The 15809-nt window shown below is 38.7% G+C and overlaps 1 protein-coding gene across 1 annotated transcript in view; it reads right to left on the bottom strand.

Moving 5' to 3' along the window:
• The window catches only part of UBE2V2 (ubiquitin conjugating enzyme E2 V2), a 29711-nt gene extending 14980 nt beyond the window's left edge, over window positions 1–14731 (bottom strand). Inside the window, exon 1 of the mRNA XM_082479110.1 lies at window positions 14600–14731. Within this exon, the coding sequence (XP_082335236.1) occupies window positions 14600–14615 (16 nt within the window). The 5' untranslated portion in view covers window positions 14616–14731. The remainder of the gene's footprint in view (window positions 1–14599) is intronic.
• Window positions 14732–15809: the final 1078 nt, after the last annotated feature.

Below are 15809 nucleotides of genomic sequence, written 5' to 3'. Positions count from 1 at the left end.
CTCCCACCCTATTTCCAGAGAGATACCCTGATTTGTCAACTGACATCAGAGGGGCAGAGCAACAAGCTGTGCACATCTTCCTTACCAATGTCTACTACAGCTTTTTGCAACAAAGGATTACCAGATAACTATTTCCTAGCTTGAAAAAAAAAACAACAAACCAAACCAAAACCCCAAACACCAAAAAAAACCCACTAAACTGCTTCTATCTCTCTGGCATATGTTATTAATGTTTTATCCTCAATACTTCAAGCTTCAATCTAAGTCACTACTGAATGTTTTTATTAGAACACCATTGTTGATAGATTTCTGACAAGTGGCATGGAATACTTTAAAAATTAACACCGTGGATAAAAAAAAAAAAAAAAAAAACGACACACCAACCTTACCTTTATAATTACAGCCTTGGAAGCCATCAGCAAAATGAACTGTAATTAAATGCTAACGCTGTCCTGAGCATCCACTCATGCACACTATTGCACTCTACATGTTTGCTTTGGTCATGCTATGACCTTTACATAATACAAATCTATCTAGCTTGAAGAACAGAATACACATAGAAGATTGCACTTTCTTAACAGCAAAAACAACAGCAAGAACTCCTGTCTAGAGTATCAGGTAATGACTGTCTGGATCTTTTGGAAATTAAGTTTGCTCCTAGTGTAAACTAAAAAATTCTTGTTCTTGTCACTATTTCACATACTCTAAAGGGCACAACCTAAGTTGTATGTTAATGGTGCATACACAACTTGCAGTTTTGTCTCCAACCAACACAATACAATTCACCAAATATTTGCTAAAAACTTTGAAATATTTCTTGACAGAATCTGAATAAGAATCAGTATTTCATTTGCAGAATTTGGACAATGAAACAACATCCTTCTGTTCTAGTTTGCAGCTTATCAGCAACAGAAAATTACAGAAACCATCCCTATCCTTCAGCTGACCACCAGACCTCAGGTGTACCTTCTGGAACAAGTAGTGGCAACTGAAGAGAAATGCCTCTAGCCTTTCACCACCACGGGCCTGCCAAATATTATTCACCCCAATTCCACTTGCTGATGGGACCACTTACTGACTTTAGGCAAGGGCAGACAGGTTGTTGTTACTCTGTGCAACAGGCATCTCTTAGCTAAAACCTCTCACTTCCAACTGAAGGGGATTAATGCAGTCATGCTATGTTATCACTGGCAGAGCTGTAGGAGTGGTAAACTCCACTCAGCAGGCTGTGATCAACAGCTAGGTACAGCACTGCATCCAGCACAGCTATTTGCAATCATGGACTAAGGCTCTCCATGTGAAAAACATAGCTGGGTTCACCAAGATTAATAAAAAAACAAAACAAAAGCAGCCTCCCCCGCAACCTCTTTTCAATTTATCTGCTAGGGTTACCTCACTATGGATTTTACTGACAAATACCTCGGGGGGGGGCGGGGGGGGGGGGGGGGGGGGGGAGAATCTTCAGTATCCTTTAGTAGGACCAACAACTTTCACTGAACCAATAAAGGGGAATAGCCTGGATGGACCTGCTAGTATGTCAAGACATAGTTCCACAGATCATAGTGCCAGACGACCCACTAGCAGAGATTTAATCAGCATCAAGACAGAACACACAATTGCACTTATGTCAAATTTGACAAAGCACACTGGCTACACTAATTAAACAATTCACTTGGACACATTCCTTCAGTTACAGTTGGGAGTCCAAGCTCCCTCACAATCAATGATTCTTTGCCATGTAACAGGCAAGAGTGGGATAATCTACACTCTACTCTTACCCTGACACTTAGAAAATGGAGCCATCACCCTAATTTTTCATAGATTGGCTCAGAGCCTAAAGTGTGAGGTTTTCTTTTATATCTAAAACTTTTTTTATAATAATTGTCTATTAAAATATCCATATCAGCATTCAGTTTCTCTTAGAATCTTCCTTAGCTCTTGGCTTCAATCACTGCTGAAAGTTACAGCCATACCAGAAGCCTTTTGCCGCAGTAATGCCAGCACGTCCCATACTGTCAGCACACTCCCCAAAACAGGTATAGAAACAAATCTTACCACGGACCCAAGAACAAGTTATATCAGTACGTCACATATTAACACAGCTAGGATCTTGTCATGGATGCTATTCTTCCTGACTGAGATAGCTATGTCAGGAAAAGCCTATGGTATAAACAATTCTGAATGGATGAGTTATCTTTTGCCCACTGACTTCCAGCTAACAGAAACTAAAAAAGTATGAATAGCTGGCTAACAAAAAAACAAAACAAAACAAAACAAAAAAAAAAAACACACAACTCTCAAACCCCATTTCACAGCTTCAGGCTGGCAGAAAAATAAGTATTTTTTGATGACAGGGAAGGGGGGAGGGATGTCAGCCTTGCAAATTCTAAACCGTAATACAGTTTCTCCTGGGGCAAGGAGGGGAAGAAATAAAAAATTCCAAAGAGAAACACATAGGAAATAACAGGTTCCTTTCAGCCTGAGCAATTCAGAATTCATCTTGCCCTGGACAAAATAAAGCAAGAGACTGAAATACTGTACTAACAACACCACCACCACACCACACACCCACAAAAAGAACATAAAACAACCAAAGCCTTAAATAGGCCCAGAAATGGTTGATACACAAAAAAAAGAGAGGGAAGAGAAATGTGAAACGCTAACATATTCTATTCTGGCTCCAAAAAAAAAAAATTCCTCTGGAATTAAATTTTTGAAAGACACTCTTCTCTGAAAAAAATACTTTTTAAAACACATGATCTATATTTTTGTTTGCCAGTTACCCTGCTCACATCACACACTCCTTTGCCTTGTAGCATATTCTGTGAATACATAGAAAAAAAAAAAAAATGGCTGAGTTACTATCAGGAACCTACTATCAAGAAGTATTACCAGGTTTACTGTAATTACATTGCAATTAGCTGAGGCTGATCACAGTAACCTGGCTCCAAAAACAGTAAGTATTTCTAATAACTTGCCTATTAATAAAGTTTGACATGGGTATATGTCTACAAAAGAACTCCATCACTACTGTTAGTAGTGGAATGCAGCAATTCTGTAGTGAACGTTTTTTTGTTGTTTGTTTTAAATCAAAAAGTTACAACACACATAGTAAAAGCTCTGTTTCCAATAACCAAAAAACCAACATGATTATTGTTCAAGACAAATAGACATTTTCAGTGAAAAGCAATACAATTTTTTCCAGTAACTACGAAAGCATCCAGTTGCTGCTGTGGAGCTCAATCATGTGTTAACGAACATACAGTGAGCCTGCACTGAGAAAACTGTACCTTCATTAAATGGGCTTGATACATCTTGATATTTCTGTTAATTGAATCTTCTGCTTTCTTAGGATTACGGGTACATCCCACTTCTTTCCAACCAAATTACAATATACTTCAGTAAAATTCAAATTCGTAATTCTGTATATCAGTAGTAATCATAAAGCTACATTTACCACACACTATTTTTCTCTACTTTCCTTCAGCAAGTATGCCCCAAAGCAATGAAATTCAGGCAACAGAATATTCTGCATTAACAGTTTTGAGTTTAAATTGGGAAAGTGCCATGTTATCTTAAATGGCAAAATAAAGGTATTTAGCAGCAACAGGTGGCCCGTACACATTGATCAAGGTGGTGAATAAGGTACTAAGCAATTCTAGCATGTATGGATGAAACATCCATATAATGCAGTATAGTATTTTCCACAGGAACATTCCAGTCATCCCTGATTTTGTCACATAAAAACAAAACGATGCATTTCTATCAATGATAACAGACTACGGAAGGACTTCATTAAAGCCGCTCAGTACAGATAGATGACATAAAAAGAAAAGAGGTAACAGAGACCCAGTAAGCACTCTGTGCTTCCAAAATTAATCATGGGCAATCCCTCAAAAACAACAGTGACCCTGAATGCTTTCTTCTCCATTTTGCTAGTGTCTAAAGGATACATTGTGTCATATTAATTTAACAGTGTCTTGTCATTTATGTCCACAACTGCCAAAGCTGCAAGCAACGGCAGTTTAGATCTGCAGACTTGTGAAAACTAACCTAACTAAGCTTACCCGTGGAAAATTTCTAGGAATAGAAGTTCAAGAAGAAAAACAAGCCTGACATAATCAGGTAAAAATAGATTTCCACATAAAATGAAATTATTCATCGCAAAAGAAACAAACAGACCAAATGAGATTACTAACTTTAGGAATGAATATGAAAAGAGATGAGTAGTAGGTAAGTTTTCACAGCTCAAGTAAATAGATGTACATCAATGGACACATATAGAGTAAATGGCCATTTATTTGATGTGTTCAATGTTTATCATAATTTAGAGCCAGCTTTGCTACAAGCCTAAACTTAGAAAACTGCTATCTCCCAAGAATTAAAGAAATCACCTGTACTCAACAGAGCTGCGAAGAACTGAATGAGCTATTCTGCTTCTTCGCAGGACTAAAACTGTATACACAGAGAGACAGAGATATAAAACATGATATATTTGACTATGTAGGAGCTCTGTAACTGGTTAACTTCTTTTGCCTTTTACAATATTTAAAATTAAGTAACAAAATTTTTGAAAGCACACAGGTTGAAAGACTTCAAGTAGAAGGTGCAATTCTAGGAACTACATTGAAGTTAAAGTATGGATTTCATCAGTTTCTGGGTTTTGTTTTTTTCTTCTTATGAAGATATCTCACTTGCCAAGGAACATTTCCAAGCAGGAGCCAAGAAACAGTCACAGAAGTGTAAAAGTTATAAAGCTTCATCTTAAAACCTACCTTTTGGTTACAGCTAACTAAAGTAATATTCCTTTTCAGAATTACATTGGTGATAACTTCTATTTAAGTGAAATCATACACTTGTTGGTATCTTAACAGACACAGTTCAGAACTAAAGTTAGACTGTATAAAAACAACTTTGACAGGAATTTCCTTCGTATCTTGAGTCTAGCCACAGCAATAAACATTCTATATACAGCTTATATTAGGAAGGCAGCTAATGAGAAACCATGTTAATACAGCAGAAGCCTCCATCATTTATTGCAACCCAGCATGCACATTTTGGCTGAGGGGAAAAGGTCTGGACAGGCATAGGGGTACTTGTATCTTTAGGGTTGGGCACAAACACTAGTGTTTTTAAAAAAAAAAAACAAACAAACAAAAAAAAAAAACACCACACACAACAGTAACTTCACTGAAGACAGAACATAGATTTACAGAAGCAGATTTTTTTTCCCCTTACTTTCAATGCCATTATGCACATTCATAAGATTACAACACTGCCAGTTATTTACTAGCAATAATAATCAAAAATGATAAATTCTAAACAGAATGGTATTTGCATTTTGACCTATTTTTGCAGTAACAATTCTAGTTGCACTGTGTTAAAATTTGCATTTAATACAACTTAAACTCCTCCATCTCATACTTTGAGTTCAGCTGCCAAATACAGTACAACAGATCTTCAAAGGAAAAAAGAACTTACTTTATACTTGAATGTTTAGGGGCAGGCAAACTATTAACTCAGAAAGGAAAGGTCATAAGCACAAGTACAGTCCACTGCTTGTCAGGTCCCACTTTCAAGGCTGAGCCCACCTCTGAAGCACTTGGTGGTATCCAATTCTCTCATTTACTTTTCACATACACCTTACCAGCTGCACTCACAAAATAGAGAACGTAATACAGGACAGCCTCACAAGGAAGGAGACGTGGCAGTACCGGTTTGCCTTACAAGATCCCAGCTTACATTTAATAAAAAAAATAAGTATTTAAACACCAGAAAATCATAATAAAACTTTTAATATATGAACAATATTGTTTATTTAGTTTGGGGGGTGGAAAGGGAAGAAATTAATTTCTATAGATCTGGGCATCAGTAGTTGGGATGTCATAAGCATGTATCTGATTTGCAAACACATGTTAAAATGGCTTAAACCACAAATCTTGATGCTGAAGTAAGAGATCCCAGCGTATCAAAACTGAATAAACTGATGTTGCTTTTGCAATGTGTTTCAGTTGCCATCAGTTTCCCAGTAAGAACTATGAGACCTCAGACTTGACTTCTCCAGCAAAGTGAGCATTCCAAATGCATAACTTCATAGGAAAAAGGTGTGATTTTAGGTTTTATTAACCACATTTTTAAGTGTGAGAAATTCCTAGCAGAACAAATAGCTCCATTATCAATGCATCTTCACCTAAGAAGTCCTCCTTTCTTTTCCGTTATCCTGCCCCTCGGGTAACCAGAAAGAAGTGAGCTAATTGCTCCTAGTAATTTTGAGTTCTATCAATTCTGTTCCATAATTCATCAGATTATTTACTGAAGGCAGCCTTGTGGACAGGACTCTTCCTGTGATGGTCAACATCCTCCAGGAAAATACTGTATCTGTTTAGGTTTTATTCACTTGCAACCACGCTTATGCTCACTCCTTTCTCCCTTCCTCCCCACTGTCACCCCCTTCCCCTTACTCACCTTTCTCAGAAGAGTAGCAGACAGGGAGACGTGGTTGCCATTAACTACACAATTCATCAGAGCTGCTCCACCCTCTGACCAGCATCCATGAAGAAGCCATTTCTCACAAATGCCAGCAAGTTTTTTCCATTCTGCACCATCTCTCCTTATGAAGGTTCACATCTCACTGAAAACCTCCATTCCCTCATCTCCTGCAGTCCAACTTTCAATTACCCCCTTCACTCTCCTGATTTTTTATGTAGCAACAACACCCTAAATGTCCTAAAATTGTACAAGGTACAACAGTAAAGATGCATAAGAGCCATCACATGTATGTCAGTGAGCAGAAGCACATAGAGTAGTTAAGACTGGATACATGCACACACAGAATATAGTGCAGATCTTAGAGAAACTCTAACTGGACTCAACCTTGTTAGCAAGGATGCAATAACAGTTACAGTTTGTTTCACTCTATCTTTGCATTTTTATGCAAATACAATCTTTTTGAGTACAGTTGCTGGCATGGAATTACTAATGATGCTCATATAAATTGCATTAATGAAGAAGCTTGCTCTGCTACAGATATAAATGTTAAGACTACAAAACGGTGAAGGCAAAACCAAGCTTTTCGTTAAAACAAAAACAAAACCTCAAAACCTTGAAAAAGTCCCACACAAGTCTTAAGTAATTAAAAAACCTCACCGGGGGGGTAGGTGTGAGTGTCAAAAAACAGTTATCACACCAATAGAAAACTATAGTATAAAAAACAGTAAACTAGATTGCAGTCCTAAAACAAGACTGGTATAAATTGATCAAAACTGATTTTACAAATTTGCACCAATATAAATGGTGTAGATGTAACGTAGACTGATAAATTTAAGTGCAAGTTTTTTGCTATAAACAAGACCACTGTTAACTCAGAATTCAGTTACATCAGACACTACATGTCCAGTTGTGCCTAACCATAAGAAAAACCATACAGGAATTAAACAGTTAAGTCACTAAATAGCTCATCAATTGACATCCAAGCTGTTCTGGTGAGGAGTGGAAATGCATAGGCTGACTAGGATTTAAAAGTCAACTCTTTATAGGCAACCACTGAATGAAACACAGATGAGATATTAAATGGTTCAACAATCTTCCCATATGTTTTAGTATATGAAGTGATAGATTATGAAAAATGACACATTGTGATGCTTATCAAATTCAGAATTTTATTACTATTTCAATTTTGTACAAAACAATGTAAGGCAGGAAGCCAGTAAAGAGAGTTTTGAAAAGATATCCATCACTTCAAAAACTACCCACGATATTAATTGTGATTTAATTGTCCAAGGAAACAAGTTTTTAATCAGACAAAGATATCTTTCCAATTTCTCTTCTCAGAAGAAAAAAACAAAACACAATCAAGCAACCCAAATTTGTTCAGTACAAATTAACCCCACTATTACAAATGTAACACTATCTAAAGATAAAAAAGACTAAAGGAGAAGTATAATGCCAGATAGGCTCAATTTTTGAAGGCTTCATTTTAAACCTGAGATTGTGTTGGCAGAGAGGAAAAAGGATTTCAAATACATACTTTTTAAGCAGCCCTTTAAAGTACAATGACATAATTATTTTTTTTTCCCCCATATAAAGGGACAGGAGTGGGAGACTAGAGGAACCCAGCAAAGGCCAGTATCTCGTCATGAAATGGCTTTCACAGGGTCTGCTTTAATAGTAAGAATACAATGTGTGACCCAGATAACAAGAGTAGCATCAAGGATTTAGTTTAGCAAAGCTCTAAAGCTGTCTAAAACGGGTTACAAGTCATTGATTAGCAAACAGTTGTTCTAATACTTGAGCGAAGGTCCTTTCCAACATGACTCAGCACCCACCCGTTCAAAACATAAAGACCCTTTATCTATGTAAAACAAAGAATGTGATCCATTGTTATTCTTTCAGTTATACACATAAGCATACACTTATGGATATAATCAGCAAATGTATCAGTCACCACATATTTAGTAACAAGAACTGCCATTAAAATATTTTCCTACATTATTTTTGTGACAGTCATATTTCAGCCTGCTGTTTTCTATATGCCGTGGTACTCAAAAGTTCAAATTATTTAATATTTACATGATCACATATTCTACTTCAGTGAAAAGAAAGCAAGCTTATGATTTCTTCCAAGAAAAAGTTCTAATCTATTTGAATAAAACTGGACATTTTACCAAGACTATATTGGTATCCTGAGTAAAGGACACTATTTTCACATGTATTGGGAAAAATGCTTTTGATTTACTCAAGCAAATTGTAACCACATTTAACTCTCCAGTTATGAATAGTCAGAAATGCAATGAAAAGAGTGATTTTTTTCTTTGTGCAGTTTAAATGTCTAATGCAACAATTCTTTAAAAAGGGGATACTGAGTCTACCTTAGATTTAATTTTTCTGACTTCTTTTTTTTTTTTAATCTAGTTGAAGCTTCTCATCCTTCTGAAATAAAGGATTTACTGAAGTTCTAAGTGTTGAAGGTTCCATTTGTTCCAAAAAGCTAACAAGAAATGACTTAGTCACATACTTAAAGCACCACACATTTTTTAAAAGGCTGTAAAACAGAAGCTCATGTTATTCAGAACCAGTCTGACAGCTTCACAGTCGTAAGTTTTTGCACTGATGTACTGATTTTATTCAAAATATTGTTTGAATTATATCTCATTAGTGTCTTCCAAATGACAAATACAAAGAAAAACACTGTTTTGGGCAAGATAGCATATAGCAAAACCCTTCTGAGTACAGCTTAAATCAGAACTATTTTGAACAATTTTCTTCTTGTCTTTCCACAGTCCACGCTGAGGTTCCCACAGACTAGTTGAGACAGCAAGGCAACAAAACCTAAGTGGTATGAGTAGCTGAGGCTGATCTAGTACATTACATAAAGTTTTGGTCAGGATGAAGTACAAGTTATAGCCTAGGAAAAAAAACATATAAGAGTAGGGGGAGAGAGAGGAGGAGGGGTCTGTCAAAAAAATCAGGCTGAACAGTTTCACAGCATGTACTTAACATTGCCTTTGGAAAAATCTTCCATAAGGCAAAACATAAACACTAACAAATATGTATGTAATTCAGCTCCACCTACTACTCATAAGACTTGGAAATCTAATTCTCACATGTGAGAAGCCTTCTCATCTGTGCTTAGATTTCTAGTATGGACCATCTGCCTCCAACTAATGAAAAGCGTACCTTCCTGAAACTGTATTGCACCTTTATCCAGGCTAAAATTTTCCAGGATTGTACAGAATAGTTTAGATAACGGGCTTTAATACTATGCCTGATAACATCCTTGAATTTCAAACAAACTCTTAAACAAATAAAGATTACAAAGTAGGCCACTTTTTTATCTCAGAAGTAAGGTGTTTAGCCTGTGAGCGTACTCTTACACAGCTATTGTGGCAGAAAGACATAAGTTGGAGCTTGTATTTAAAAACAGAATTGTAAAATACCAGCAACAAAGACAGGGAAATGATACAGGCAAAGTTCTGAGAAGAAATAGAGTATCTTGCCTATATATGCCAAAAAGTTGGAAAGAACTGATGGGCTATATATAGTTTAAAAGTCATTTGTAAGCTAGATTGTTCTTAACCCAGCTGAAGCACTTCTAAATTATTTGTGGCTTGCCAAGATGTTTTTAAGCAGGCAGAACAATCACAGTTGCAATTCCTTGTGCATAGGACAGGATGGAAAAATGCCCCACACAGTGCTTGCTGCCTCACAGACTACAGTGTTTTACTTCTTTTGTTTTGTCTGATTACTTACAGCTTCAAGAAGTCTGTGCTTACAGAGCTAACATTATAAATACACAGAACAAACTTCAAGGACTGTAAAATTCTAAACAGCTTTTAAACAGACTTCTTGGACAGGTTCTGGATAAGTGAAAAATGTGATGAAGGCATAATAGAGAAAAGGAGAGGGAGTAATACATTCTTGGAGGTAAAACACACCAGATAAAAAATAGATAACTATTTCCTCTACAAGGAAAAAGAGAGGTAGAAAATAGGCATCCAACAGGTCAGAGGAAGGGAGAAGCCTACCCGCGCTGCGTTTAACACAAGTTTTCTAAATAAAAAGCTTAAATTATACTATCTTCTATATGGAAAAAATAGTCTTTAAAACATTACTTCTACATCCCACTTAAAATAAATTACTTTATTATTCCACTGAACGGCTCTTAATATCTAGGAGTCTCCACACAGGGTACAGTGATCCACCAATCTCTATCCCACTAAGCACAGAACAGACAGACATCAGCTTGATTTTGAAAGGAGAAGAGTTTCAAAGCATTTAAGGGAAAGTATTACAAAACCTGATCTCACATTATGGAATCTTCTTCCATGGAGAATTTTAGAAAAAAAAAATTAAATCCAAAACAAAAACAGCAACAAAAACCCTGATCACCAGGAAAGATACAGCCAGTCCTTGCTTTACAACTCAGGGAGTCACATTGAATGCGTTCAAGACCACTTGCAGCCCTTTATTTTTAATATCAGCTTACTTACAGCTGCAGGCATGCACCCTTAGAACCGCTATCACCACCATTAAATGTTTGCAAATAGATGCAAAAACTGAAGTTAAGAAAACAAGGCACTGACATTGAGCATTGTGCCATTTCTATTCAAAGAATCAATCATATTCAAAGGGAAAGATATTTTCGCACAGGCAACATAGTCACACAAAGAAGCCAACTCACTCTTAAAGATTAGGATATCTGGAAATTAGAAGTATGGATTTTACAGAAAAAAAATATTTGTTTGGGATTTAGCTGTGCTCCTTCAAAGACATTAAGCACAATTTCAAAAGAGGTTCCTTGTGACTACACACTACAAGTAAATCAGAAATCTCACCTATAATTGCTGCCTGTAGATCAGTTTATTTTTTCCCCCTCAAGTGCACAGTTTCAGCAAACCAAGGGGAATTTTCATTAACTTAGCTCTATTCACCCACCCTAAGCTACTGAATCCCTCAGTTGAAGAGGAAGTAGACAAAAGCTTTAGCAGCCCATAGTTAGAGCACAGTATTAGACACTGTTGCCTTAATCCTCATTTTTTCACACCTAAGGTCTAACCACTTAGTGACATAATCACTGCTTTTACAAAACACTCACATTTTTGCTAGATATACCTATATTATATACACATAAGGTAATTTTAAGTAAATTGTGGAAATACAGAAATTAACTCATTTTAATGATGTTATTGATCTGTTTCTTTTTCTCAATTACACCAGAGATTTTAAATGGCATGCTTTGGTAAATTATTTCTTTTAACTTGAAACTATGTTTAATTACATCTTCTGCTCTATATTTTCAAAGAGATTAAAAGAACAAATCTCCACATAACCAATATGAAATCACCCAATTATATCAACAATAACTGTTCTCTTCTTTACAAAATTGACTTGTTTTACCCCAGATCTCCAGCAGTACCCACACAAAGAACCCAGGTCCAGCTTCAGGCAGGAGGAGTTGGAATATTAGAACACCAAACAAACTGCAGCTTACAAATGTCTGTTTCTAGGACATGCTATATCTACATGTAAAGTTAGTCAATATAGGTGATTTTAGAAAGCACCTAAGAGACTTACTTGACAACGTAACACTGACACACGCAGTTTCTTTAGTACTCATTAAAGAATAAGTATTTTTGAACAAAATTATCTGATTTTAAAGGCATGCAATTTTTTACTAATTTTTCAAAGAACTAGTGAGCCCAGGAGAGGAATTTCTGGAATAAAACTGAGACAGTTGAACTTAGTAAAAGTTTTGCTGTTGACTTCCTTGGGGCTAGAATTTCATTCCTGGACTTCATGCAACCAAAACATTCATTTTTTCTGAAATAAATAAGGATTAAGTCGAACTTTATAGCCAGAGCAGATTAAATTCATAGAGCTAGGTAGAGTTAAATCTTCTATCTGTAGCAAATCATTCCTTTCCCTACTCCACAAATGAGCATAACACAGCTTCCTGGAAAGAACAGTTCTTCTGGGTGAAGTCTTCAAAATCTAAATTTCTGCTTACTATGTGGAAAGAACAAACCAAACACTGCTCCCCCCCACAAAATTGTATGCACACACCAATAAAAAAGCCAGCAGTATTCTCTCCACAGGAGTAAGTACTTTGCTTCAGAAGCCCTGACTAATTTTCCCAGCAGTTCTGTTGATGATTCTATCTGCCCGCTTCATTTTACTAAAACTATTTCACTTCTTGAACAATGCACACGTGCAGCACTAGCACTTTATGTTGTTTGGAGCAGGTACATGTATAAATAGCTTTTTACATCTCCCACTTTTTTTGAACTTTAGGTGTGGCTATATTTCTGAGGACAAAACCAACCACACTGAGTAAGTGTATATAGAAGGTTTTAAAATATCACATGTAAGACTGTCAAGACCATCTATAGCAGTAAATCTAAGAAAGTTTAGTCAAAAATACTTCTTCTTATAGAGCTGAATGTTCTGTAGGAAGAAAATAGCTTTTTTTACTATAAGAATTTTTAGTAGCTGATATTCTACACTAGCCAGACTGAATGGACTGTGGCACCAAACACCAATACTCAACACGTGACCTAAACCAACTTCACTTCCTATGCATTACAGGATATCCCAGGCCAGACATAAGCTGAAGTCTTTGGATTTGCTGCATAATAAAACTAATAATAAAATCATTTTAATTTAAAAACTTGGGCACCAGGAAGTAAGCCAATAAATTTTAACAAAACAAAATGTGGTAATCCACAGCTGAGTAAATACTTAAGTTTCTCTAATACGTCCATTCTAGCTCAGTTTATCATAGCTATAATGTATCTTTTTGGACTGCTCTTTCACAGAGTTGCAAGAGCTGCTCTATTCACCAATTTGTTGAAACCTTACCAAATTCCACTCTGTACATCCTACATCCTTAAAGTCACATTACCAAGTGGAGAGAACTCTCCCACCCCAAAAACTATACCCGAACTCTCCTTACAGAATCAACAGTACAATACCAAAACCAGTTTCAATGCACACAAGTTTCTTCTGTCTTATTATAGTCTCCATCCTTCAATGATCCAGCGGATTGGGAGTAGAAATAAATTAGTGGCCAGTGTTCACCCTAGACTGACCACTGAGGTCAATTCATTCTTCTGCCCTGAGCTCTGTCAATCCTACTTACTCTTAGGGATGAGAGAAGAAGAAGCGAGACCCTGAGAAATTCACCTTTTTATACTGGGGAACAGCCTTTTTATATTTCAAGCCTCTCACAAAATGAAACTGAGACAGTGTAATTGTGCTTCTTAAACTTCTGCATTTAGTACTTGAAGCAATATTCTTGTCCCTTCTTTGCCACCAACTTCCACAATATTCTGCCATGCAAATGCTATACTGGCTACTGATACAGGACTCCTGGGACGACCTGCAGCTCTTTGCCCTTCCGTTTGCCTATAAGAGAGACCTTTTGGCTCTAATGGCCGTCTAGCAAAAGAGAGCAAGATGCTTCACTCCTCTTCCCTACCACACTGCAGTCACCACCAAACTGAGGTACCTTTGCCCCAAAACACAACACAGGTCTGACCCCTTCTCCCCTGCATCAAGAAGGGAGAGAAACAATCCTTTATTTTAGATACTGCTATACCACAACTTCTATACTCACCAGGTGGTGCACTGGTACAAGTCTTTAGTACAAACCTTTTCCCTCCAGCATTTTTATCAGGCTAGTGACATTCCTTCCCTTCCCTATCCATTGGATAGGAATAGCAATCCATTGCTATAGCATCTATCTATTCCTGTCCCTCAGCAGACAAAGTCTTCTCTAGCACCCCACTACGTTCATTACAGAAACCGGAGCCCTTTCTCCCACCACTCACTCACCCACCCCTCAGGCCAGGATCTCACAGGGGTGTCGCCGCCCTACAGACGGGAAGGATCGTACCTGGCGCATAACCTGGCCTGGCGCCCCTGCAGCTTCCCTGTTCCCCTCTGTCAGCAGACAGCTCCTCCCCGCTCCCGTCGGAGGCAGCTCGCCCCCCTCCCCGAGGCGGGAGACTTCTCCGGCCCCTGCGGGAGCGCCTCCCCAGTGCGAGCCCAACGCCCCGCTCTCCCGCGCCAGCCCCAGGCCCACGGAGCCCCCCTCACAGACCTGTGGATCCTGCCATCTTGTCCAAACCCCCCCCACCGGTCCGGGCCTGCACGCGACGCGCGTCACTTCCGCTTGACGCAGCGCGTCACTTCCCACAGGGCAACCGCAGCTCTGGAGCACGGAGGCGCGCGCGAACAAGGCACGGCGGGGCGGGGCGGGGCGGGGCGAAGTAAGAGAGGAGGGCGCGAGCGGCGGGGGCGGAGACAAGGGGAGGGGGCGGGGCCTGTCAGGCGCCGCCGCGGGTGCCCCGGCAGCCGACAGGAACCACAACCGGCGGTCGGCAGCGCGTGCGGAGAAGTAGGAAGGCGGTGTAGTGTTGGAGAACGGCTGCATGATCTCGGCCACAGTTCGCTTGAAAATCTGTGCGAGGCTCAGTTGACAGAAGTTAGCCGAAGTAGGCCTCGCAAGCTGTGCTGAATTACGCTGGTAAGGAACTTTACAAGGACATGCTGACCTCGCAGCGAAGAAGTAAACAACTTTGAGGAAGAAGAAGCATGAAGAATGAGGAACCCGCATGGCTAGCTAACCGCAAGTAGGAGGGCTATGGAAATGTAACTTTTAGAGCTTAGCCAATCAAAGAATGACTAGTAGGCATAATTATCTAAAACGGTATAAAGATGTAAGCGTGTTACAATAAAGTTGAAGCTTGCTTTACCACTCATATTGAGTTTGACTGCTCGTCTTCCCTCGCTCGTCGCAAGTGGCGCCTGAACAGGGACCCCCACTCCTTGTTCTCCACCAGACAGGGAGCTCGGAAAAGCCCTGGGTGCAGCGACCAGGAAGCAAAAGACCAGCAGCATCTGCGGTTTTCGCCGCATCCATGCTGGGACCTGCAAGAAGAAAGCAAGGTCCACCATCCGAGAGAAGGCTAACCCACAGGAAAAACCCCTGCGCCGGACCAGACAAAAACGGAGGTCGCAGACAAAAGGCTTCGCCGGATAAGAAAGAGGGGCGGCAAGTGCGCGCATCATGGATAGAGAGGTAGCCTTTGAATTATTAAAACGCTTTTTAGAAAAGCGGGGAGTAGGCCCTTTAAAAGACCTGGCCGGCTTAATTGCAATGGGGAAAGCCAAAAGCTTTTTTACAGACCCAGAAAAACTGTTTGAAGTGGATGAGTGGCATGCGTTTGGAGACTGCTTGTGGGACTTAGTTATAGATGATGATAAAGCAGCTAAAAAGTTAATGAAACCATGGCGTGAAGTAATTAATT

This window comes from Vanellus vanellus (assembly GCF_965231255.1).
Source record: "Vanellus vanellus genome assembly, chromosome: 2".
Taxonomy (NCBI): Eukaryota; Metazoa; Chordata; class Aves; order Charadriiformes; family Charadriidae; genus Vanellus; species Vanellus vanellus.
The sequence above is the reverse complement of the archived record's forward strand: the minus strand, read 5'-3'. Positions and strand labels throughout refer to the sequence as shown.